This window comes from Cimex lectularius, unplaced genomic scaffold, assembly GCF_000648675.2.
Source record: "Cimex lectularius strain Harlan isolate CLEC.00 unplaced genomic scaffold, Clec_2.1 scaffold24, whole genome shotgun sequence".
Lineage (NCBI taxonomy): Eukaryota > Metazoa > Arthropoda > Insecta > Hemiptera > Cimicidae > Cimex > Cimex lectularius.
Window position 1 is genome coordinate 1,327,583 of NW_019392666.1, and position 26,616 is coordinate 1,354,198.

The window sequence follows — 26,616 nt, forward strand, 5'->3', positions numbered from 1 at the left end:
TTCTCATTTGGTTGTTATAGGTAAAATAAAACTACTGTATACAAAACCTTAATGTACATTTTAATTTGAACAAAAACTCACTTGTCTCTGTATTTTTTATGTAACAAATAAACTATTTACATATAGTTCTCTCATATTTACATAATTCATATTTAAATTTGTATACATTTTTTTCATATTATGAATGATACATTAATAATTAATTGCACATTGACAAGTTTTAAAAATTTAACTTTATTTTTAAAGTAAAACAAAAACCTTGCGTGATTTACCATAATTTAAGAAGTTATGGTATGAATCAATTATCAGTTTAATTTATAAAATTAGATAAGAGTCTTTTTGGTGAATATGACTAAAAAATCTAAAACATATCACTAATGTTTAAGCAGTATAATTAACATACCTAAATAAAATGAAAAATAAATGTTGCAGGTACACATTGTTAGGTTTAGACATAACTTTTCTGCACAAATATACAATTATAGTCAATATATATATGTTATATTTACACAATTTTTAAAATGTACAATTTCTTAAACTGTACAATATATACAGTGTTCATCATTGTATAAAACAAGAGATCAATATTAAAGCTTGTGCTACATAAAACTTTTAGTTACTATTTGAAGCTGAGATTTTTCTTTGACGTCGTCTCCGATTTGGTGATGGAGACCTGGAAGGTCTACGTTTTCTTCGTTCCCTGTCCATTTCTCTTGCTTTTCGCTGTTCAAAATTACGTATTTCTTCATCCCACTCATTCTGTACTCCATCAAACTTATGGCGCTGATGGGGTCCACGAAAGCTGCTACCATTACTTCCTCCCCGCCGTTGACCAAACCTTCCACGAAACTGTCCCAGGCGTCCTCTTTGGTCAAAACCTCTTCTGAAATTAGTTCCACTGCTACCTCCACCACTACTACCTCCCCTATTGTGGATACGTGGTGGCACCCCTCGTGGTACATTATTTGGTCCTCTATGCTCCCATTTCCTATTCCTCCTTTCTGACATATAATCATCTTTGTGTAAATATTCTTTGAAATTTTTGTGTACATCAAATTCTTTGGTAGGTGAGTATTCCTTTCTTTTCCTTTGTGGATGTGTGAGGTTGGGTATGGGCTGAACTGTTGTAAGAGCAGGTGGTGGTCCTTTAGGGAAAGGTATCTGCTGTGTGGGGAATGGAGGTGGTGGTAAGAGTGGTAGAAGCGGAAAAAACATTTCTGGCTTGTGGGTTTGTTCCATTTCGGCTGCTTTCCTGATAAGATCTGCATCTGAGAGCTGACTCAAAGAAGATTTGGGCAAAATAATTGGTCTCTGCCGTGGGTCACGGCTGGTTTTTTCTTGGATCGGCCCAGACAGCTCATCCTCAGAATGGTCATCATCCTCATCCCGGTAAGCAGCACTAGTGTAAGCTCTGACTATTGGATCAGAGTTAACATCTAAAACCCGTGATTGGCCATTAAGTGAGTCAGGAACTTTGATGCTTGCTAAAATTTCTTGTAGATTCGATGGCAGTTTTATATCAGGTAAAGTTTTAGAATCAAAGAAAGGAATAGAGTCAGAAGTAGTGGGTGGGGTAAATCTTGCACTTGGACTATAAGCATCATTTTCATCATCCTTAAAAAACAAACAAAAACAATAAATTAATAAATTATAATTGATAAACATGGTGGTGAAACATTTTATGAAGTAATAATTTGATAAATAGTATTGCATACACAGGGTATGTCAGATGGATGCAACACAGAAAAAAACTAAGTTTTTTGTTGATTAAAAGCTTCACTGTTTCTTCTGCTGCTTAAAATTTGAGTAACCTTTCTTTTAAATGCATTTTTTAACATAAAAAATAAATAAATAAATTTTAATTAAAACCAAGTAAAACCAAATAAAAACTAAATAAATTAAAAAAAAAGTCCATATAGAATTTTACATAAATGTTCCAATGTATAAAAATGGTTATGATGGAGTGAGTATATTAATTCAGTAGTTGGTAAGGATAGTTTTTATAATGAACTGTTTTTTTTACAAATTTTTTAGTTCTGTTTTTAGGACAAACCTTTATTTGTTTATTTATTTATTTTTTTAAGAGGGTTTGCAACAGCAGAGGTTATACCATTTAACATTATCACCATAAGTAACTGCTTCTCAGTTTATAAAAAATCATGAAGCCATCAATCAAGCGATCATAAAATATCACACATTTCCTGAGTTTTTGGTGTTAGTTTGGTTTTGTGGAAGAAACTCAAAATGTACAAAGAAAAGTATACCAGTCCCTTCTGAGGCCGTCGCCACACTAGACGGAATGCGACGTAAGTTTTCGTGACGGAAATACCACCCACCCCAAACAAGCCACATATACAGTGGAAATGATCGGAATGACTTCAACAACTGGATATGCAGTTCATAACGTCTCAGTTGATCATGTACAGTACAAGAAACAACTTTTCATTTTGTGTATTTACAAGGCAATGGAGAAGCAGAAGAGAAAGAGAGAACATTGGATTCATCCACTGAAATGAAAAGGGTAGCACTTGGTCAATTACACTGTCTATATGGGGAACTTCTACGCTATCCTGTCAAGTTCTTCCAATACTATGGAATAGAACTTCCACAATAAATTATTCCAAGTCAATCCTAAATCAGCTTCACTTGCAGTTTGAGTGTCCAACTGCCTTCCTCTTCTACGCTTGTCTGTCATCATTGTGGCGCATCCCATGTACTTTCTACTGTTTAGATGGAACCCAGTGGAACAGACGCTGGAGCTCGACTGAGACATTACGACGGAAATTTCCATTCAGCCTGTCGTTGGCTCTCTGTTTTGAATGTAAGCTTGTGCAGCGGAAATTTCCGTTGCGAAAACTTCCATCACATTCCCTCTAGTGTGGCGCCAGCCTAATTTCATCAAATGTATAATCTTCCTCAAACTCTCAATTTAGTCTTTGTCATAGATAAACGGTGCCATGCAAACCCTTTATTACTTTATTCAAGCGATATTAAAATATGGAATATATTTTTCATCACCAATCACAATTTAAGGGAACATTTAAGAAATCCCAACAGAAAATGTGAACTATAAAGTTCTGTTCTTTGAGCTCATGGGGTATCCTGACATTACAGTCTGCTTACAGTGTTTTTAAGATGAGCAACAACAGTCAGTTTGATAATATCCAGTGTTTCAGCAATCTAATAAACAGTACAATCTTCATTTCACTATCTATGTTTTAATAACCTAATATTACTAATATAAACTGCTGAACTGTAACCAGTCCGGGAACAGTCTTAATTCTAGGTGGAATACCCCAGACATGAACTGTGAAATTGGTTTTAAACTGCATGGTGCTCCTTTGCCAATAAACAGTGCAAATTTTTTTTTGTCCTTTGGCCCGTGTCCTTTCCCTTTTTTAAAAACAAAAAGCATATGTACTATAATTGATAATATTGACACTCATTTGTGGTTTGGCTACAACATTCGTAATGAACCTTGATAAAGACAAATTCCACAAGTAAACATACTTAAAACCTTGAGGATAAAATTTATGCAAGTATATATCATTCATTCATTTTGTTGAGTATTAGATAAAAGAAATATGTAATTTCACAATCTGTACAAACTTGTCGAACAACCCAATATATCAATGGTCAATCCTCAACCCTGATCACTTCCACCAATTCTAAATTTAAAAAATTGCAATTGTAGTAACATCGTCATTATTCAACAAAGCATTAAATTTTTAAACATGTACTAAATAGAAAAATAAAAATTCACCATTGTGTATGCAGAGTCTGTAATGCCGGGTATAACATTGGGTGGAAGAGAGGCAGCTGAAGTCATGATTTCAATTTTTTGTCTCTTTTCCTCAATCATGCGGTTGACTTCCTCAAGATTGCGCTGAATTTCAGGGTTTGGTTTAACAATTATGCTTTCTGCTTCCATATCTTCTGGGGAATAAGGGTCATCCTCACCAGGACTGTATGGCTCATCATCCAAATCTGAAATATGTTCAATATTTCTTTAAAAATGTGGTGCTGTAATGGTAAACTTCTTCACTTTTCGGAAATGCAATTATTATTCTTTTAATGTTAACTTCCAATTTGATAATTGCAGAGACATATAATGTATATTACTAAGTGCTCTCATACATAATAACATTAATTAATTCAATAAAAAACAATATGAGGCATTTCAAATACTGGGACTTCGCGTTAAAATCGCTTTGACTATATTCGCATCAATGCACTAAAACAAACAAATGATATAAAAAGCTGAATTTTGTGTATAGTTACCAGGTAAGGGAGGTGTTAAGCCTCTTAAAGGTAGACGTTTCAGTGCAGAAGTTGGTGGCAATGGAGGAGTTGTGGTTCCATCAGGTAGTGGTGGTGTGTATGACCTCTCTCCTATTTTGCTTTGACACACGGATTTTTTTCTTTACAATTTAAACAAACAATACAATGTAATAAACAGTGTAATAGACAAATTAGTACGCATTTTACATTACTTACTTATGAATAATTGAAGGGAGTGATAATGAAGTGTTTCCCCTGTAAAAGTTTAATTTTATAGTAAATTTAGAATTAGAATAAAATAAATAAAACACAGTACACTACCAAAATATTACTATTCTCGTTAAAAATATAAACATATTTTTACTCACTTTTTTGTCCTAATTATTATCCCCAGCAAGAGGTGTGGCCTATAATCATCAAAGCCAGGGCCATCAAGTGGTAAAAGAACTTGCGGTATTGGACTATGAGAAGCAAGTGGTAAAACATAGAAGTCTTTGACCGTTTTTGATATGGCACCAATAACAGCCATTCGGTTCCTGCTGTTGAGGTAGCTATAGAGACTTAGATAGTTCATTTTCTCCTCTTCGGATTCAGATTGGAACCGGATGACAACAATATCTTTGGTGCCAGCCTTCTTCATGCGCGAGACATAATCCCAGACAGCGTCAGGCTGGATCCGACCGACACATTCTAGATTTGAGAGTAATTCGATATCAAGACCTTCACAACTCCCTGAAACCTCATATGCTGATGTATACAATTTGGTCACCTCACTCATGTTTAGAATACCGGACCAGAATGGTGGCTTGTCCTCTATATATGGCGGAGTGTTTATTGTGACAGTTGATGACGGTTCCCTATCTGACAAGTCATCTTCTTTGAGTTGATTTTCAGTTAGAGGTGGTGGTGTCAAAGACCTTTCCATATCTATTTTTGTGTCACAGTAGGGTGGTAACGGTGGATCATCATCCTTCTTTATATTCAAAGGAATTTTGTCCGAATTTGATTTTGAGTCTGTTCTTTTAACATCTCTTGATTTAGACCTCTCTTTAGACCTACTTCGACTTCTTTTGGACTCATCTCTTGATTTACTTCTGCTCTTTTCTTTGGAATCAGTTTTATTTATTTCTTTTGATTTACTTTGACTCGACCTACTCTCTTTGGATCTGCTCCTATGGCCTGACCTACTCCTGCTTCTATGTGACCTTTTTCTATCTCTCCTCTTATCTTTTTTCCTATCATCTTTCTTTTCTTCTTTCTTTTTCTTTTCTACGGATGTTGAAAGGTTCACATTTAACAATGCTGTTTCCCCATCTTTTTTCTCCTGTTTTGCACTTTCAATTTCATAATCATCAGCCGTTCTATTTAAAGCAGATTCTAGTTCTGTAATATTTGCTTCATGGTTTTTGGATTCGATTACCTCTTCACCTTTTCGACTCTTAAGTACAACAGTTTTTGCTTGATAAATCAGATCCAACTCATTTTTCTTTATAATTTCTATTTGGTGTTTTGCCTCCTTCTCTCTCCACTGAGCCAATTCTTGTGATGCTAGCTCTTCTGGTGAAAGCCTAACCAGTTGGCTGGGACTCACTGACTTCTCTACAATTTTCCTGTACAGAGTTAAATTCTTAGCATCTTTGATGTTAAAGACAAGGCTCCTGTACTTAGCCTTGTATTTGGCGCCAGTATCTTTGAATAGATTGAATAGCTCCTCCTCAATAGAAGTAACAAGCTCTTTTATTTCATCTGTTAGAATGTTTAGCTCAGGATCTTGTTTAACCCTCTGTTGCAATAGTTCATGTAAAGTCCTCTTCACATTAGCCCTAATAGGCTCAGGCTGTTGTTTTGGAGTTTCTTCCTGCTTAACAGTAGGTGTAGAGCATGAACTTTTACTCTCACTCTGACTACTACTCTTTTTATCTTTTTTAACAAGCTTGGCCTCAGATTTGTCTTCCTTCTTCTTGTCAAGAATTGGGGTGACAGATGTTGCCTGTGTTTTCTTCTTAGTTTTCTCTGAATCCTCAGCCTTTGCTTTCACTGTCTAAAATCAAAATTAAACTTTCACTTTATATGACATTAATAAATGAAATGTATTCCTTATTATTATATTAACAGGAAACTATGATGACCGAGTGGTTAGGGTGTCTGACGTATCGTCACACTAATGGTACTGGTTCGAATCCCAGCATGGATTTTTAATTGTGAATAACATGGAGTAAGAAAAGTGGTTTGACTCCTCGTCCAAGACATCCAATGATAGTTCTACTCTCAGAATTGTTGTTAACGACTATCTGGATTTTGAGCATTAAACGCTCATCGTCTAGTTGAAGGTATTAGAAACAGTCTCTCGATGTGAATTATAAGATCCACCACCAATGACGCTCCACTCAAGACATTCCAATGAAGCTTTTTAAAACCGCTTCTCAGTGGAATGCCGCGTTGGAGGTGGATTTGCAAGTCACTCTTACAATTCATCGAAAGACGTGTTTGTAATTCCTTCAACCTGATGATAAGCATTTAATGCTTGAAATCCAGAGAGTTGCTAACAACAATTCTGTGAGTAGAACAACCTTTTACAAAAAGTGAAAAAAAAAAAGTTAAACAAATGTGCTTTCACAATTTGGCAACTAATACTTGTATTATTAAACTTCCACAGCTTCATTCTAATATCTAAGCCTCTGCTCAGCTGTAATTAAACTTATAAAACACAACTTTTTACTTTTTAAATTTGTCAGAATGTTTTGAACATTAGTTCAGTAAAGCCTAGAAAAGGTAAATTTAGATATGTGTGGTGACTATCCTTATACAAAAATGTCTTTTCTATACCGACTTCCTTCTCCACCCCTTCAAAATCCAACGTATATAAACATAAAACAACAAAATCTCACTGGCACTCTCAATACGACACGCAAGAATGGCACAATTACAGAGAAGACAAACACTTTGAGTGAGTAGAAAAACTTTGATTGAATATATATATAAAAAAATATATATATATTTTGCATTGTATAAATTCACTTTTCCACATCCTAAATTTATTTGATAAATGTAAACAATGTTTGTAAATCCCAGGCCCTGAAGATGATCTCAATAAAGATCAAAACATTGGCACGATAAAGAAAATGTTTTTCTGAAACCTACATCACACCAGACCGCATCTCATGATTTCTGAATAATTAGTAAATTTAGATATTACTATACATTCTTACCGTCAAAGGTGTATGTGGCTGAGCTTGGATGATCTGTACAGTTTTCTGACAGGGTTGAATGATTTTGGGACTTGATGGAATAACCTTTGGAATGGGTACAACAGACTTCGGGTTCGGCTGGACTGCTTTTGGGCTGAGTTGGGCTGCTTTAGAAGCATTCTGAATACTCTTCTGACTTGTTTGAAGGTTTTTCTGATTGGTATGAATATTCTTCAATGGAGTCGCAACGTTTTTTTGGCTTGATACCAATTTTTGTGAGCTGGATGTTTTAGTTACAGGCTGTAAGAGTTTGACTGAGAACGGGTGTTTTTCTACTGTAGCCTAAAAGAAATAACTTCTTTAAAGCTGCTCTTTATTCTGCCTTTAAAATAGGTAGTACAACTTACTTGTTTAGTTGCTAAAGGTGACGATGTTTTTACCGGTGATGGGTCTGTGTTTTGAGTTAACTGGGGCTTAGATGGTGTTTGTGTTTTATTTGGCATCTCCACAGTGCTGACTTTATTTGCAACTGCCGTTTTGTAATATTTGTTCAAAGGCAAAATACTTGGCTTTACAACTTCAAATGTTTTATGAGATATAAGCCAGTCTGCCAGATTTACAACTGAAGGAGCTTTTTCACCAGAGAGAAGTCTTCCAGTTTTTTTCTCATATACGACCACTTTTGTAGCAGGATTTAGTCCTACTGTTTCTCTTTTAAGCATGGCCAACATCATAAGGACATGCTTCTTGATACATATGTCAGAGCAGAAGTTATTATTATCTTTTGCCATTTTCTTGCAAACAATACACTCAATAGTAGTAATAGGCCTTAAAAAAAATTAAAAATTAATTAATAAAACAAACTTAAGTATTTCAAGATAAAAATAACAATAAAATAAAACTAACTGTTCTTCTCCTTGGGGCTTAGAATCCACTTTCTGTAGTGGAGTCACTTCCTGATTAGACTTTTGAATGTGTTTCAGTTTTGTCTCTTTGCAAGTAGGGCAAGACCACTCAACTCCCTGCTGTTCCATTTGCTGCCCAAGACTTTTGGTGATGCCCACACACTTACCATGAAACCACTCTTCACAACTGTCGCAGCATATCATGAACCTTGGAAATTTATTTGTTAGTTCCTTTCTAATAAAATATCCATTATGTAAATGGTACCTGTTGTTATGTGGCTTTTTACAAATGCACCAAAGCCTATCTGGATCATCTTCTGAATTCCAGCTTTCGTCATCGCTGTCTTGATCGTCTTCCCCATCTGATTCTTTACTCTTCAGCAAATTTTTTCTTGACAATAAAAATTTGATAAAAATATCAATTTCTCAAAATATTTTGAATTGTGGGAATCTTAAAAGCTATTTTAAGAAGTATATACAAAATGTGATAGTTATTTTGCGTTAAAATATTTTCATTTCAGTGAATTGTAGCACAATTTGTAGAAAAAAAACAAACTTCAGATTCATTTGATTAGGATGAAATTTGAACTTAAATTAAAAGGGAAAAAAAATTAAATCAACTTACTTTTCAACATTGGACTTTTTGGAATCAACTGAAGCTCTTCGGGTTTCTTGCTTGTGAACTTCCCTCGGTTGTTGGGAATCCTGTAATAAGTTTATATGATTAAAATTGAGGAGCTGCTGAGAGATTGTGGAGAAGTTTTCAACTAGTAGATTTATGTTAACATTTGTTAATATTTATTAATCGAAATACATCATTACCTGCACTTTTGCAGCAGCTGCTTTTTTTGTAGCTGATCTGGTGGCTGGTAACTCTATCGGCGGTAGCTTCCTCAAAGTGGGTAAGGAGGAAGTGGATATCTCATCAGTTTGTTTGCCTTCTTGTCCAGGGGTTATCATCGCACCAGAACTGGCTAGAGGTGGCTGATCCTGCCCAATTTCCATTTTCTTTAAAGTCTCCTCGATTTGGCAATCAATCATCTTGATAGATCCCTGAATATTTTACCCCATATAAATACATTTGCTCTTAAAGGTATTGATAAAATTATTATAATCAACATTACACAAAATATGCATTAATGTTTTCTCTCTCACTCTCACTCTCTCTCTCTCTCTCTCTATCTATCTATCTATCTATCTATCTATCTCTCTTACTCTCTCTCTCTCTCAAATAAATACAATAATTTTAATTATAATTTTTTTAAATAGTAATTTAATAAATACATTTTATTAATTTCCTAAATTGTAATTCAAGACTTGGAAGTGTAAAAGTTGTGTTTAGGCACATGAAAATTTAAACAATACAGTTCACCGTGTCTTTTGTCTTATTAACTTTTTATTTTATCTTATTTGATTTCAGCTAATAATAAACTATTACTGAATACATATTGCTTAATTTTACTTGGAAATAAAGAACAAAAAAGAATGCGTGCGTGCCTCCTATATCATCCATCCCATCGGTATACCTTTTATTAAACAACAGAGGACAGAAACTATAGACTTAAACTCAGCTGCATCCTCAACAAATGTTTTAATAAGAGAAGCCTCCACCCCAAAAATCAACATTTGAGGATACTATAAAAGTTGTACTGCACATGACTTACCATTGCATCCTCATCATTTGTAAGTTCATCAAAAAGTAATGCCTCTGCAAGAAACCTCGATTCATCTTTGGCTACCTCAGCATGTATACTGTCTAAAAGACTTTCTGCTGACATCTCCTCACCTGTTTAACGATTTATTAGATGTTGAAATAATACAATAGAATATAAAGCCATACATTTTGCTGAAACTATAGGTGGATGAAGCGGTTGAACTTGAACTTTGAGTGATTCTGGTTCCCCTTTAGATGTGTTTGATGGTTTTTCAACCACCATTTCTGATAAAGGAGTTCCAGCAGGAAGATGAAGTTGTGTTTCTGTAGGGGGTGTTTCAATAACACTGGCCTTTTCTGTGCTTACCCTCCTGATGATATCAGGCGTTGAAAAAAGTTCAGGGCCAAGCACAACTGGCATAGCCTGTGCTGACCATTTGCCTCGCTCCTTCTTTTTTTTTGTATCATCCACATCTGAAGATTTTACAACTTTTGCTGTTGCAGTAGGTGATGTTATCACTAACAACAAAATAACATTTTAGAACAATGTCATAATGTGACATTATTTTAAAAATTAACATTAAAAAAGAAAAAGTGTACTTACAAGAATTGGGGGTGTTCGGTAACGTAGGGACTAAAGTTTCACCCTTTCCTGGGGTTTTTGAATCATATTTAATGACCTCTTTTGGTTTGGTTTTGCTCACCACATTGTTCCTGTTAAGGGAAGCCTCAACAACTTTTGGTGAGAGCTTTTGAACAACAACAGAAGGCTTTTTCTTCAATATAGTTACAACTTGCTGAAAGGTTAGTTTTTTGTCAGCATTCTGTTAAAAACAAAAAATAATTTTCATTCCACATCTAAAGAGGCTACAAGAACTAATCAAATAAGCATGTCAAGTAAACAATAATTTAAAAAAAGAAAAAAATGAAAGTAAGATAGTATTCTTTAGCTTAAGCATATTAACCACAATCATGCGATTGTGTATACAATGCACATATACAATTATTTACATATCGAAAAAAAAATCATCCACAGGAAATTTTCAAAAAAATCATTGATTAATACAGACATTAATATTTAATATTATAGCATTCAGTTCTTATTTGTTGATTTATTTTGAATGAATAATTTTCTTCTTTTAAATTAAATTAACCGAAATATATATTTTAATTTTGTTATATTTTAAAAGTTGTCATTATAAATATATAATAAATATTTCAAGACAATGTTTGGGGTGCCAGTGGCTGGTATTGATTTGGGAACTTACACTGTTAAAAAAAAAACAGCTGAATTTTACAATGTATATCTGATGGAAATTGTAACATGATAATTGAAAAAAGAATAGGCGTTTGCAATTTCTGGAGAATAATTACATCTCTTAAAAACATCATGGCTACTCCAAAACAGATTCAGTCATTTAAATCAGTTAAAAAATATTTAAACAATAAATACTAGTTGGTAGTACATATTTGAAATTTATTTTGGGACATTGTTCCAAATTAACTAAAATTTAAAACCTTTTAAAGAACATGTACATTTAATTAATATCCATGACGATTTTTTTGAATTTTGTGTGTTGTATCAACGGTCGGATTCAAACTCACAGTTAAAAAATAAATAAATAAATAAATAAAAGTAGTATTTTTTATTTGTTTCAAACTATATACTTGTATTTTCAGCATTATATTTACAACATACTTATTTTAATGGAAACCAAACTAAATAAGATCAAAAATTCATGATTTTTATCATTAACATTAGTAGTCATATGTGTAAATATTATATTATTATTATACCACTTAGTTTTGTAAGCTGGTCCCCGTTTTAATATAGTTGGAACAAATGTTAACATAAGGCAATAACGTAAAGAATTTATAACTTTTTTTTTATATATCTTGGCTGTAACTTTGATGGCTTGTTAACCCAGTAGGGAACAAAAAAACAATTCCCAAAAACCTCGAGGGTGAATAACTTGACAAGTGAAGAGTAAGAAAAAATTAATTAATTAAAAAAAGTTTTTTATTGAAAGAAAGTTATCGTATATCACAGAGATCATCAGGTGGAGGGTTATCCTATAAAATTGGGATCGCATCAACCGGATGGACTTTCTACTTGTACACCCTATATCAAAGGGCTATTGATAAATGAATGGGGGGGGGGGCTGGCAATGGAAGCTATCTCAAAATGCAAGGTGTCGTGTGTACGGCCAGGTCTGACCAACTCTTGCAAGAAGGCAGAGACTGTCAGGTTCAACAAGTGCTATTCCTTCTGTCCACCGTTGTTGGGAAACCAATATAAAAGAGGAGTAATGGAAAAGCAACTCAGTCAACAAGTTTCTGTCAGTCAGCCAAAGCCAAAGAACACAGCTAAAGGACACTGTCAGTCAATGACATGTAGCAGACAATCGGGGGCCGAGACGAGTCAAATAGTGGCCCAATGCAAGGAGTCACTGTCGTGTGTCTTGGAAGCAGCAGAAAGGAGAAACTAGGAGTAGCTGAAGGATGTGAAACTGGTGTTGGTTGAATGTCATTCCGGGTAATTTATTTTTATAAATAAGCTAAATAAATATTGAGATAGTACAGAAAAGTGCAACAATGTACGTGTACAAGTATTATCTCACTGCTTTTGCATTTTTGAACCTCACCTTCTACACAACAAGTAATTAAATCCGTATACTAAATAACCTCTCATTGAAACTTCAATTAAGTTTTTAGATTTCAAAAAATGAAGTAACAGTGATTCAATAAATTCGAAAAATAAGGGAAGAGGGAAAAGTAGCTCAATTGGTACAGCATTTAAGTATAAATCAGAAGACCTTAGGTTTGAATACTACACATCACGTGTATTAATTAAATGTGTATTTTTTGTTCATTTCTAGTTTTATTACAAAACATTATTTAACAACATGCAAAACATTCAAACTATAAGATAGAAATAACTCATCTTCACTTGTAAATAGGAGTATATATTTATAACTTATAAGAAACACAAAATTACACCACTGAAGGAATAAGAAACTTACAGGAATTGTGGGATCAATTTTGGGGATTGGTGAATGCACCTCAATTATTTCATCCTCCAACTGTTGCTTAAGCTTCTCTGCTTCATTGTCTTGTGATGGTGTTAACCCTGGAGTTATGATCGTGGTAGTTACTCTCTTGCTTTTGGGTGTCCTGATAGTTACTTTTCCCCCACGAACAAGTGACTTTGCAACAAGATTAAGTTTGTTTATTAATTTATACAATGTAATATGACAATTAATACAATATGTCATTTATTTAAGTACTACATATAAATTAGATATGGGTTAGCGTTTTTCGGAACTCTTAAAGCCTCAAGTATATGCTCTTTCAATTTATGTATTGATAAAGCGTTTGAAGTCAGTGAATTACAGTATTTTTTGTTCGAAGTGCTAAACAATTTTTTTGAGTTTGATCGAGTACCATATGAATTCCTGAATTATGTGCCACATAGGGTCACCGGTGCCCACAATGGTTATGGCGTTCACACAGATACTAAGGGTCTTCCAAAAGTTTTCAGAAATGGTTGTTATGTTTGTTCAATTAGATATGGAAGTATGCTGATGTCCCTGAGTTTTGGAAAAACAATTATTTACTATTACTGTGTGAAAAATTATCAGGGAATTTCGTTCTTAGATTCTGTAGAGAGTTTTTAGTTTATTTTGAATTGATTGAAGAAACAAATGACACAATAAGTCAGAGCCATGTAGGCTTTGCAAAGGCTATAGAATGGTAGTCAACTTAATATTTAAAGAAAATTCCAATTTTTTTTTTTGTAGATTTAGATTCTCCTATAAATCAAGCATTATGTTATAAATCATTGTGCCTGGGTATATCAATGAGAGTGAAGAAAGCAATAAAATCCAATCAAAGGAAATAATCATTTTCAGATGTGGCTGGGGCATGGTGGTCTAGCCTTCTTTGGGTATTTAGAGACAAAGGGTGTCCAAGAAATTTGATCTATTTGTCTCAGGACTATTATTTTCCTGAACGTAAGTGAAATCATTTCTTTGGGGAAGCATGTGTGCTGACCCCCAAGGATCATACTGCAGAACTGGCTATTGAACATTCATGTACTTTTCCTAGTCTACTGCAGCGTACTTTTCCAGACTGATGTGAGGTTATTTGCATTCGAGCATGACTTGCTCGAGTTGGTGGCTGGCTGGAACTGAGTGTTGATGGAAACAGAAATGCAGGTGGTGTGGAAGGCTGGCCTGTAGTAAACAGGATAAAGTTTTTATAAGCTTTATTATAAGATAAGCTTGGTTTTACTCTTATCCAATTTACTGTATTACACTCAACAGTAAAATAATAATTATACTGATAATACTGCATATGCGTGCTCTCTGTGCTTTCCTTTCCCATTTTGTTATATGAAGTGAGAGCTTGAACCCAACTTTCTGTCATGTACGCAATCTTTTCATAATTTTATGTGCTATGCACTCTTTTTATCCAAGTGTTGTGCACTTAAATTTGTTGTGTTCTATCACAGTTCTTCATTTGAATAGTCACGAGATGTGAGGTCAGAGGTCAAATATGATCTTATGTATAAGATGTCTTAAGTATCTTATGAAAAATGAGGATTAAAGGGAGATACATTCGCTTTTACGTAAAAATGGTGTCGGCACACTGTGTCCATGGGAAAACCCACCTGTTTTTGGTAATCATCTTTCTATGCTTCAAGCAATATCTCTTCCATCCACTCGCAAATGTTACATTGAATTAGGTTTAAAGAACATAGTTTTTAATAAAAGACTGCTCATTTTATGCTCTTTTTTTTGTGACAAGCAATACAAGCCTATTTATGGCTTTTCTATTTCATTAAAGTTACAAAAGAAGTGTGTGTGGTGATTAGTGACCATTAGTCGATGATTATTTGGAAATCGTGAGGTGCGGCCTGGCGTGATGTAAGTTTCAGAAAAACATTTTCTTTATTGTGCCAACGTTTCGATCTTTAGTGAGATCATCTTCACGATTTCTGAATAATCAATAACAAAAGAAGGATATAATCAAGTTTCCACAGGAGGTAAAAAAACAATAAACAAGGATATATGTAAAAATGGGCAAAACTTATAAATATGAATATGATTTAAATAAATGTAATAAACAGAAATTACTGTTGGCAATGATTTAAATACAAAGACGGTAAGCCTTGGATGGATTAATGTGATATGGCTTTGGATAAAGGGTGTTGTTTTAATTAGCACACAATTCAGGGAAAAAAATGAATCCCAAACTCCTAAACATAACCAGTAGTCCAGCCCCTGCATACAAACTATCAAAGCTTGTTGCAGGAATGCAGGCCTTCTAAAATCTCACAAAATTGAAAAACACTCAACATGTTTTTTCGTAAAATTCAAGTGAGTGTTACGCTTCTGTTCAGGATTACAACTGGTTTATTACTTTTCATGTACAAGCAAACTGCAGTGTAACACTACAGATCATCATCTATTTTTGAAAGCAAGTGTAGTTGATTGGAGTTTGGACCAGAATGACTGGGCAGTGGAGTGGTCGTGAATGCCCCCTCAAATTCAGGCATGCCAAATGAACCGATGCGGCTTGGCACAGTTCCATTTGGAATGATCGTGATGGCCAACTATAGATTCTATGAAAATTCACAACATATGCTTTCTTCACTCTAACTGAAATAGGGTCTCCATGTATGCAATGTTTGTATCGCTTAAACCAAATTAAGAGTGGCTATTATGTAGCATTTTCTTCACAGTATAAGAATATCGTAATATGTAGCATCATTATTTATGGACTAATAAACAAAGGATAGAATATGATACCAAACTTCACTTGCAAATTCTACCGTTATACCTAGAATCGTTACAAACTATACTACTAATTCAGATTAAAAAAGGAAGTTCCATGCTACCAAAAATAACAATAATAAACCTAAGCCTACAGCAATATAAGAGAAATGTTGTCCCTATCACTTAAAAGAGAATGGGTATTTAGGGATGGACTACTGTTCCATTCTTGTTCTTTGTTTTGGACTTCATTTCCTTACACACTTCAAGCCATTAAAACAAATTTAAAAAATACAGTTAACTTGATCATTTTTATTCTTTATGTTATTAATCTATCCTACATTGAACAACCTGTAGTACCATAGAAAGTAACTTACTTTCTTTTGGAGTTCTGATGGTGTCCTGACAACTGCTGTGTCACTAGTTACGGCAGATTGCGTCAAAATTCTTGGTGTTGAAGATAAAATTCCAGATTGAGTAGTTGGCACTTTTGTTGCAATAATTTTCTTTTGAACTTTGATGTCAGATGCAACTAAAACTGCATTTACAAACATAAATTGCTTGAAATTTCTGTTTATCTATTATCAAATGCTCACCGGCTGGTTGTTGGACCAGTCTCCCACTCTGATTGCAGATTATGCTCTTTGTAACCTTAGGAGCAGCGACGACCTAACCAATAAAAGAATAGATGTTATAATAAAACTAAATATTAAAATACTATATGTATACTAAGGGTATAAATCCTTCCCATTCCAAAATATGTAGGACCAGGTAAAACAACTACCTTTGACTTCATATCTTATTCTATCAAATTAGTAAATATAATAGTAGACTTGCCATAGTTGGCTGTGACGTTGGTTGAGACTGTGCAGCAATAACAGGTGCTCTTGTGATACCACCCCTTGTCAATATTCTCCCAGTACCACGCACCCTAGCACGTCCTCCCTAGAAAAAAGTATATATATATATATACATACAATATATACAACAAACAGTATATATTAATTTAGAATCTTATTTATTCCAATTAACATTTTCTTATTTTTTGTAAGTAAGCCACTTAATAGGGGAAATTGTCATTTTTCTTATGCAACAAAAAATTAATATTATCAGCTGGCTACATCACTATTTTATAAATTTGTCTGTGCAACGAAATTATTGTTTTCATTGAATTCCAGTTTTCATACTTACATCAAATAACTGGATTTTAAATTATAAGATTTTCAAATCCAAGCATCAACTTCCCAAATTTCTCTATTAATTTTCTAACTTATTTTACATTATTTTAAACAAAAGTGACATGTGGAAAGGAATGGGATAGTATTTTATTTTATTTAAAAAAATTAACTTTAGGAAGAAAAAAAAAATCAAAAATAAAGCTAACTGAGAAATAAATTTTATTGGAAGAATGGGGTGTAGAACAAAACATAACAAAAATTACCAAAAGAAATAAATTTTTTCTTTGTATTTATTTAACATGTTCACGCGATCTTTAAATACTCGTAAAATATATCACATATTATCACAGTAAAAACAAAAAAAAACACTATCTTGCAAAATAAGTGTAATTAACCAGCAAAACTGTTGCATCAGTGAAGATGTTTAAAAAAATTGCTCAGAACCCAGCAAACCTAGAAAAAAGTGATAATTAGTCTGGTGTAAAAATATACATGCATTTTCCAAGAAGGCAATTTTATTATGTAGGAATGTCTAATTAATTATCATGGTGTTAAATTAAATATTAACAATTTCAGTATTTCAATCTATTTTATTTTATTATGGAAACAGAAAAAACAAGAAGCAAATGAAAAAGGAAGCTTAGATTATTATTACACGAATAATAAGAATATACGTAAAACTTATAATTCTTAAAAATAACTCCAAAAGGTGGAAAACATACAAAATAACATTACCATGTTATGATGAGAAATAACGATACAGTGTGGTTTGTTTAGCTACTACTAACACTACTCCCATACTAAAAGAGTAATTCCTGTCATTCAGGAGGGCTTAATGTCCAACTACCTGTCACCGGGTATCATGGACAAGAGTTCAGAATCACTTTAGGATATATTTCATCTAAATACTCTCTAAGCAAAGTCCAAGAGACAAAATAGGATTTGAGCATAGTACTGCTAGTGTGGCAAGTACAACTCGAAAATAACTAAACAAAACACTAAAGGCAGGTTCATAAGTATGCTGTGGGATGTCTACATTATCGAGGAATGAAAACTATTACCAATCCCCTAGCAAGGACTATATATTATTTGCCTATCTGCTTGAATAAAAATTGGAAATAAAAAAATAACAACATAAAAATTAAAATCAGTAGCCAACTTCAAATTAATACAATGCATTTCTCGGCTAACAGATATCCAAGCAGTATATGCTTTTGTATAGCTTCTTTGTACTATATAAATTAGTAATTATTCTTAAATAAAGCATCCTATTATTATTACAATGCATTTCATATGAAAACTTCTATATCAATGGTTAATTTTAAAATACAAATACAAGAAAAACAAAATTTGTTTAAATTAATCTATTTATCGTTGTGAAAAATTATATCGATTCGACATGATGAAACAATAGTTTGATTTTGTGGAGACAAAGGATCTCAACCCTGATCTCAACACATCCAAGAAATTCAATCTATTTATATTTTGATTTTTGTAAGAATTTGGTAACATGCTTGAAACCACCTCTTCTATTCCGGCAAGAAGGCAATTTAACACTGGTAGTTAGCTGAGTTATAATCGTCCTGACCTCTCCTCACTACTTCAACAAATTACTGAACAACCGGTCGCTAAAATAACACAGAATGGTAATAATATATATCATGCACATTACAAACTTATCCCCCTTCTATAAGTTATTTTAATTTGTACACAAATATTTGTCTTTTTTGGAGGGATTGTTTTCTTTTAAACATGGCGTTTTGAAGACTAATCTGTCTTATTTAAATTAGCTGGTTTTTTTTTTTTTTTTTTTTTAATAAGAAAGTAAATAAATTACTTATTTACATTTATTGTTTCGGGAACTTACACCCATCAGCATTTGTATTTTTTTTTTTTTATAAATCTAAAATCTTTATAAAAATATAGACCTGATGATGGGTTTAAATTCCTGAAACATCCAAATAAATGTTATATAAAAGTTATGTATTTACTTTTTTATTAAAAAAAAAAAAAAAAATGTTTTCTAACATACACCAACAAATTTAAATATTTGTCATATCTTTATTATGGCAAAAAGACAAAACTAAACATTACTTATTTTGACAATTCACAGTACTAAAATATACCCTCCACCCTACTGCAAGAACCCTACAATTGAACTATCGTGACCGATTCCCCAGCGTAACTTTTTATGGACAGCTCTTTTATTTTTAACAATTCCCTTATTATTCTAACACACAGTCGACTCTTGTAAATTCAAAACTTGATAATTTGAAATTTTTGTTAATACAAATTCCTCAGCATATCACTCTGGTAAATCAAAAAATTTCTGTCAGCCACTTCTCCTCTTTACAATTCAAACTTTTTGTTTGTAATATTTACCCAAATTTCCACGTATTGTTCATTTCCTTACATCCTAAAGTTTCTTTGAATTTTCTTTAGTGCATTACGTTCAATGGACAGTGTTTTACGCGTTTTTGCACTGGTTAACTCTGGAAACTCATTTCAACATAGGAGACCAGGCCATATTGAACCAAAAACCACGATTTTTTTAATAATGCATAACAATGTTCAATTTTACAGTGATCTATGTCCACTTTTTCATTTTTTTACGATGTTTTATGTAAGTACAATTTCAATAATAACTTTGAAAACTGCACTCTTAACACTTTTTTTATTTCCTCTTGAAAATTCAAATTATTTTTGTGGTCTCTTGGGTTTCAAATTATCAAGTCAACTGTAGTATAAGATAAAAAAGTATATACATAAAATAATAATGAGAAGAAGAAAGGAAGTTAGTATCTTGTTGTTTATTTCAAACCTTATGTATGTTTATTGTTATATTAATTACAACATACTTTAATGTTCTTGAGTTTTAATGAAAATGATTTAATTATGATGGTTTGAAAGAAAATTCATGGAACACAGTAAAATCATTTAGTGAAAGCATAAATTTAACAAACAATATTATGACCAAGGTGTGCTTTTAATAACGCATTAAGAGCAAAAGTAGATTTAATAATTGTTATTCCAATTTTAATTGATCACTAAATGATTTCTCAGTGTTTCGGTGAATTTTTTTTTTAAATCACCATCACAATGAAATATTTGTTGTACATTAAATTATGTTATATTTAATATAAAGATAAAATACATATAGTTTGAAATAAACGACAACATACGTCCGGTGCTTGTTTTTTTATGTGCTTTGAATGTATTCTCATTTCAATATGTATATTTATTTTTAAAAATAAAACGTAAATTATCCAATAAATTGCCGTATGATTTTGAGTCTATAAATTTCAAGTGGCATTCACTTAACAAAAAATAAGAAAAGGAAAAACAATAACACACATTCACACTAGCATACACCTACATCTAAACACACCATCTTGTCCTTATTACCTGAAAAAACCAGCTTTAGCAATTAGTAAACATAAAGGTATAATACTAAATATAAAATTTCAAAAATTATTACCCTCATGAGTGGCCTTGATAGTATAGATGGAGGCATAACTTGTACAGATGGCTGGGGCTGGTAAAGGTGGTAACTATGGTCATTATGAACAATTGTTTCAAGTGGAGGGTGATCAGCAGCCTGTTGCTGCGGAATAATCTGAGGACCAGGTAAGGAAGGGGTGTCTTTTTCATCACTGCGTTCTAAAATGTCTGTAACAAAGATGTTAAAGGCCAACCAAAGGTGAAAACGAAAATGAAAATGCTTGTGCTTACCAAGCATTTCTGTAAGATTGTCCCCAAGCTTGTGACCAAGAATTTCCTTGGCCTGGTCTGATTGCAGGGCAGATTCAAGCCGTGCAATATGCTCCGGTTCCATCTCAGAAAACGGGTCCACAACAACATCATTGTTTCCAGTATCATTTTCAACTGAAACATAATTAATTGGCTCTTAAAAATCATTATATATGTAATATATTAAAAGGATGGTAGGTTATTGAGTTCATAAAAAGAACATTGGTGGTTGGTTCAGGAATTCAGTCAGAACTTTATGTATTTGTTTGTATGTACAGCCAAACTCAATATGTCATCTAGTTACAAGAAAAGAGTCCTCAAGAGGGAAATAAAACACTGTTTTACATTTAAATTGATTAAAAAATATATAAATACCTTATTTATTACCCCTAGGGTGGTAAAAATAAACAAATAAATAAATATTAAAAAAGGTAACACTACATTCACAACAATTATATATTTAATAACAAGTTCTTTCTTGAAAAATAAAATAAAACTAACAATACGTCAGTCAATAAATACATGTATAGAGCAAAAACTGTAAATTCTGGCTGAATTCCCAAAACAACCACCAATAATTCAAAAAGACATCACACATAAATAAAATACATGGTTTTCTTCAGTAAGTACATTTGATTATTCACTTAACTAGTTAATTCGTTATGGGTTTCAATTAGTAATGGTCTATGGTTTTAAAACCAAGTGCAAATAGATTAGTAAAAATAGTTTCAGATTAAATTTACAAAATTTTTAAAAATAAATAAAAATTTGGGAAAAAACAAATGACATACCTGGAACTTCTGACAGTACAGTAGTTTCTTGGGGTGGGTTTGAATAAAATCCTTCAACTGTTAGATTGACATGAGAAGCATCAGTATCAGCTTGTTCTTCTGAGCTTGCATTTCCCTCACCATCAACTCTAACAACACTTACATTTCCATGTTGGTTTGCTAAAAGAAAATAAGCATAATTTTTAAGTAAGTGAATTGCATGTCAATTAAATGTGGGCAATGAAAGTTATTTAATTGTGATCAAAAATGTTATTAACATATAAAATATTTTCTCTTTTTTACGAAATTATAGTTGCTGAATTAGGTTTTGTAAACAAACATGTTCAGAAATTGCTTATATTTTTTCATTTTTCAAATTTATTGATAAAAGAGCGAGTAAATAATTTTTTTATTTTTATTGCCAACAGAATTCCTATTTCTAAACACAATTAATTGTGTAAGTCCTTCAATTTGTAGATTAAATAATATCAAAATAGTTTGTGCTACACACAATATGACCAAATTTAATTTAAATTAGTTTACACAACCCAAGGTGAAAATAAAATTATTAACATACAAAAAACATGAAGTTGCTCCATGACTGTTATGTGTCAGTCAAGTTCTCGTAAAGCAGTTTTCTCACAAATTATTTCACCTACAATCCAGAAACCTTACTATATACATATATTTATTAAAATATTTATTGTTGAACAAACTCCATTAAAATTTACAATTCACAAATGTTATTTCATTAAAAAAATAAATAAATAATAATAATAATATAAACTTGCTTGAGATCAGCTGTTCTACAGGCTACAAACAACCTAATAATAATTGAAAGTTAATTAAAAACATGTGTTGAATTTGAAATTTCACACAGCATGGCGCCATTACGAATCCTCAAAAACATGAACTGGCATCTACTTCATAAATAACTTAAGCCAATTAATTATTTTTGAGTGTTGTAATTCAGTAATATGTCTAAGATTGCTTAACATGATATTATTCGCTGTAATAAATATTTAGTTTATATTAAAACAACATTGATAAACACCATAATAATACAATTGAATGCAAACATAAATACAATAATATTACCTAATAAAAGAATAAACAAACCATTAATTTTAAGCGTTTGTTTATTGACTGTGCACGCTACACTACACCTTTTAGTAAAGTAACCAGCATAGTTGCCCGCCTGAGGTAGTAGCATTAGTACCGCGACTTACTGATGAAAAATAAACATACTTGAAACTAATTGTACTTTTTATCTAAGGTCTTGGTTGGGATGAAAAAGTTAGTGTTAATGTAGTTAGACATGACCTTATGTATTGTAAAGTAGTTCAATTCTAACCTGGTGTTTTGTAGGGTTTAACCCAATATGTAGTGTGAAGTTAAGCCCTCCTGTATGTCACAAATTACTGGCTGTTACTTTTTTAAACACGTATATCATTAACACTATACAAATTGAAAAGAAAAAAAGAGTGAATCCTTTTTAAAAAAGATAGTTCTTAGTCACAGTAAGAAACTACCCTAACTATAAAACAAAACTAAACTACCCTAACTATAAAACAAAACTAAACTACCCTAACCATCTAATCACCCCAAAAAAGACATCATCACAAAGACTGACCAGAAAGTGGGTAGGGGAATTCCCAAATTCAATTGGCAATAACCATATTACTTTTTTTTAATTCTTAATCCACTTCAGATTTATTTAAGGCTTTTCACCTAATGAAACAATTTCAGTTTTGCAAAGGCATTTTAACAATAAAAACTTAATAACTTAAGGCAAACTAAATATTTGAATCAGCATAACAACAGAATTATCAATGGTACAATAAGTTAGGAAGTGGGAACGGGATGGAAAAAATTTAAATGAACTTCAACTAACAGGTGATGATGTTCAACAGTTTGACTCATAGTGGTAAAAGCCCCTTCACAATCCATTTTCCCAATTCAACCTATTCACACATTTTTCTGGTATTTCACCTGAATTAAACTTAATGAAGTAAATTTACGATTATAATGACAGGGGACTTCGTTAATTTTAGTTCAACTTATTGAGAGTTATTTACTCATACTTCTGAAGCTCTTCAATGGTCAAAAACAATTTTCATACAAAAACACAAGGTCAACATTTTATTACAATTATTATTTCAAGCAGAAGGGAAACATGACGTGATGCAAATGGGTAGCGGAAGAGGAGGCGGTGGCATGAGATAAGCCTTTTGCTAAGAGAAGCAATTCTTAAGCAATTCGAAAGATGGTGCTCACAGCAATAAGATGAATTCATGAATTCACAAGTCACAATGGTCAAAATTTACTGGGCTGGTAGGAGAAAAAAAATAGCCTAATTGTCAATAGCTCAGTTGGTAACAGAGTATGAGAGAGAATGAGTAAATAAGAAAGTAAGAGTATGAGAAAGAGAGAAAAAAGAAAAACTTTCTTACACTTTAAAAGAAAGGGGAGAGGGAGGGAGGGAGGGAGGGAGAGAGAGAGAGAGAGAGAGAGAGAGAGAGAGAGAGAGAGAGAGAGAGAGAGAGACAGTGTTATTTCAACTAAGTACATAATGGAACACATATTTAAATTATCTGGTGAATATTGAAAAGGAATTAACACTAACAGAATGTATAATGTAAGAGTAAATTATTATGAAAAATATTGTTATTGCATTTTTATTAGCAAGTGTTTTAACAAAATGTTAAATTTAACTTTTAATTAAAAGCCAAACAAATCATTATAGAACAATGACGTAAGTCTTTAGTTTCTTTGTTCCAGCAATATTACTTTATTATGGAGTTCTATGGCAAAACAAGCCCCACATTGAAGACTCAAACAAATCAATAAAAATTCAATCAGTACTCCCTCACTACCACTTAAGGACTAAATCTATCTTCATAAAATGTTAGCAAAATTATCGCATTACTTATTAAAACAGATACATATAATTTATATTAAGCAAAAACATTCATTCTGAGTCAAAATTTCTTAAAACTGCTTATTTCTTGACATGTACTAAATAAAATATTATAATTAATATATTTTGATTAATTGCTATTTATTACAGTCAATCAATGTAACAATCGATATATGTATTTAGTAGTCATAATTGACTGTATTAATCATTTTCTATAATTATTACTTTTAATCTAAAGTTTTGGTTAATATGAAAAAGTAAGTGTCAGGAGCGGGATTCGAACCCACAACCTTTGGCTCAACACTACTTCTTTAACCACTTGAGCTATTGTGACTGTGATCCAAACGGATACCATATCCTTATCTCAATCTACAACAATATGGCAAAAAGAGGGAAAATTCGAAAGATTGTAGGTAGATGAGCGTACTGAGGTGAAGGCCATAGATTCGAATCCCGCTCGTAACACTTGCAATTTGTCTCAACCAAGGCCTTAGATTAAAAGTATAATTAATTAACTTTTTTTTAAATACGAGAGTTCGCAATAGCTTTTTTATTTTTATTCTTTAATTTACAACGCACAGTATATTACAACTGCCTTCAAAGGGTAAAAAGTACAAGTGAGTGTAAAAATTCAAATAAATAAATAAATAAGGGTTGAGAAACTACCCCATTGGCAAGACTCCTAGACCACAACGGTAGAAAGTCTATTTGGAAGTGCTTTGGGTACCTTGAAATTTAATGCAGCTGAAATTCCAACAGATTCGTGCTTTATTGAACTTTTATTTAGCGCTTTTGATCTTTTATTTTCCATTTTGTTAGAAAGGCCTATTTAAGCTCCTCCTCAGGCAATTTGGCAGTTTTTTAATCCTATCCCAGAGAATACATGAGTTTGCGCATGGGGTTCTGACCATTTACACTGGTAAATTCCAGCCTAATCGCTCACAAGTGGGCAGCTACTGGCATGAAGAGGAAATGAAACTTAAGGAGTATTGTTCACAGCAAAACGAAGAATGCATGCACCTTCTGCCATAAGAGAGAAGAGCGAGTGGATAAACTGAACAAACAGGACTAAAAAGCCAATCTAAGATGTTCAAAACAAACTATTTCAAAGGTAAGTTACCAATTGGCAGATGGTTTATTACCATGCCATACAGCATAATATTTTATAGTTCTATAACTTACCAATCAGTTTCTGAAGAGTTTCAGGATCGACTGTGATTGTACCATCAGGGTTAACAATGATAATCAAAGAATCATCTTTGTCCTCGGTGCTATCTGCCACGAAAGTACTTGACATTTTCAACAGTTTCCTTCAAATCTATAAGAAAATAAATTAAAAACGTGTATTGACAGGGTGAATGAAATGAATAAAAAAATGATAAGAGGGAAAATATACCTTATATTTGAAGTGAAATTTCCACCTCGAGTCGAAATTCCTTTAGATTCTAAAAGACAAACAAATAATACAAAATATTTTTTAAAAAATCTTTCTGGCGGGGAATAACTAATAAGTAATACATGTTGAATAAATAGAAACAATCAAAAGGCGCTTTAACATCGACGACACAATTCTTCGAAGATTCGTACGGATTCGAGCCGCCCCATTAGATTGACGTTAATATGAAAAAAGTTCCAGTTCAATCGAAAAAAGTACAGACCAAAAAGGAGGGACTTTTTCAATGTATTTATTACGCGCCATGTTGGATACGGCACTAATCTACACAAACGCGCACCTCACCTACGTAACAACTGAGTACTCACCATTTAACGCGGATTTGCAGTCATTTAACAGACTTCGTTCGATAAAAGGATAAACCAAAACACAAACACAATCTGTTCACAAACAAAATTAATAATTCCAAAAAGGGATTCTACGCTCCCGAGTTCCAAGGGTGCTCCTCGCGTTACCCAAACTGAAGTCGAATCTCAATGATGAAAAGTACACCTCAGGTTTTGATCAAACAGGTTAGCCAACCTCCGGTATAAAGGTCATACCAAAAAAGATAAAAAAAAATGGCCAATTTTTAATCAAACTAAAAATAAAACAAGGATAAATGATTAAACTTTTCAGTGTTAACAATTTTCAACTTCACCATATCGGAGGTCTTAGTAAATTATGAACGAGTAACCATTTTTTTCTAGATAATTTGTACCCAAAATATCGATATGTAACAAAAGTATATACATATGAAT

At 32.6% G+C, this 26,616-nt stretch overlaps 1 protein-coding gene across 4 annotated transcripts; it reads right to left on the reverse strand.

Annotated features, from left to right (window-relative positions):
* Positions 1 to 193: 193 nt before the first annotated feature.
* On the reverse strand, positions 194 to 26,512 carry LOC106660771. 4 transcript variants are annotated; one of them, XM_014383676.2, is made up of 24 exons: positions 26,185 to 26,512; positions 25,820 to 25,868; positions 25,606 to 25,741; positions 21,525 to 21,683; positions 20,716 to 20,868; positions 20,462 to 20,652; positions 16,643 to 16,750; positions 16,402 to 16,474; positions 16,183 to 16,343; positions 13,052 to 13,234; positions 10,633 to 10,825; positions 10,215 to 10,547; positions 10,039 to 10,160; positions 9,197 to 9,427; positions 9,000 to 9,079; positions 8,640 to 8,765; positions 8,376 to 8,582; positions 7,877 to 8,297; positions 7,491 to 7,811; positions 4,650 to 6,322; positions 4,498 to 4,536; positions 4,282 to 4,421; positions 3,764 to 3,987; positions 195 to 1,614 (listed from the first exon to the last, which is right to left on the reverse strand). In XM_014383676.2, the coding sequence occupies exons 3-24, from the start codon at positions 25,718 to 25,720 to the stop codon at positions 613 to 615; spliced, it is 6,255 nt and encodes a 2,084-aa protein (XP_014239162.1). In that variant the 5' UTR covers positions 25,721 to 25,741; positions 25,820 to 25,868; positions 26,185 to 26,512; the 3' UTR covers positions 195 to 612. The 4 variants fall into 4 exon arrangements, with proteins under 4 accessions (XP_014239163.1, XP_014239162.1, XP_014239160.1 ...); XM_014383674.2 differs by having other exon boundaries at positions 10,633 to 10,852; XM_014383675.2 differs by lacking the exon at positions 26,185 to 26,512 and adding an exon at positions 25,942 to 26,178 and having other exon boundaries at positions 10,633 to 10,852.
* Between the last annotated feature and the right edge of the window lie 104 nt (positions 26,513 to 26,616).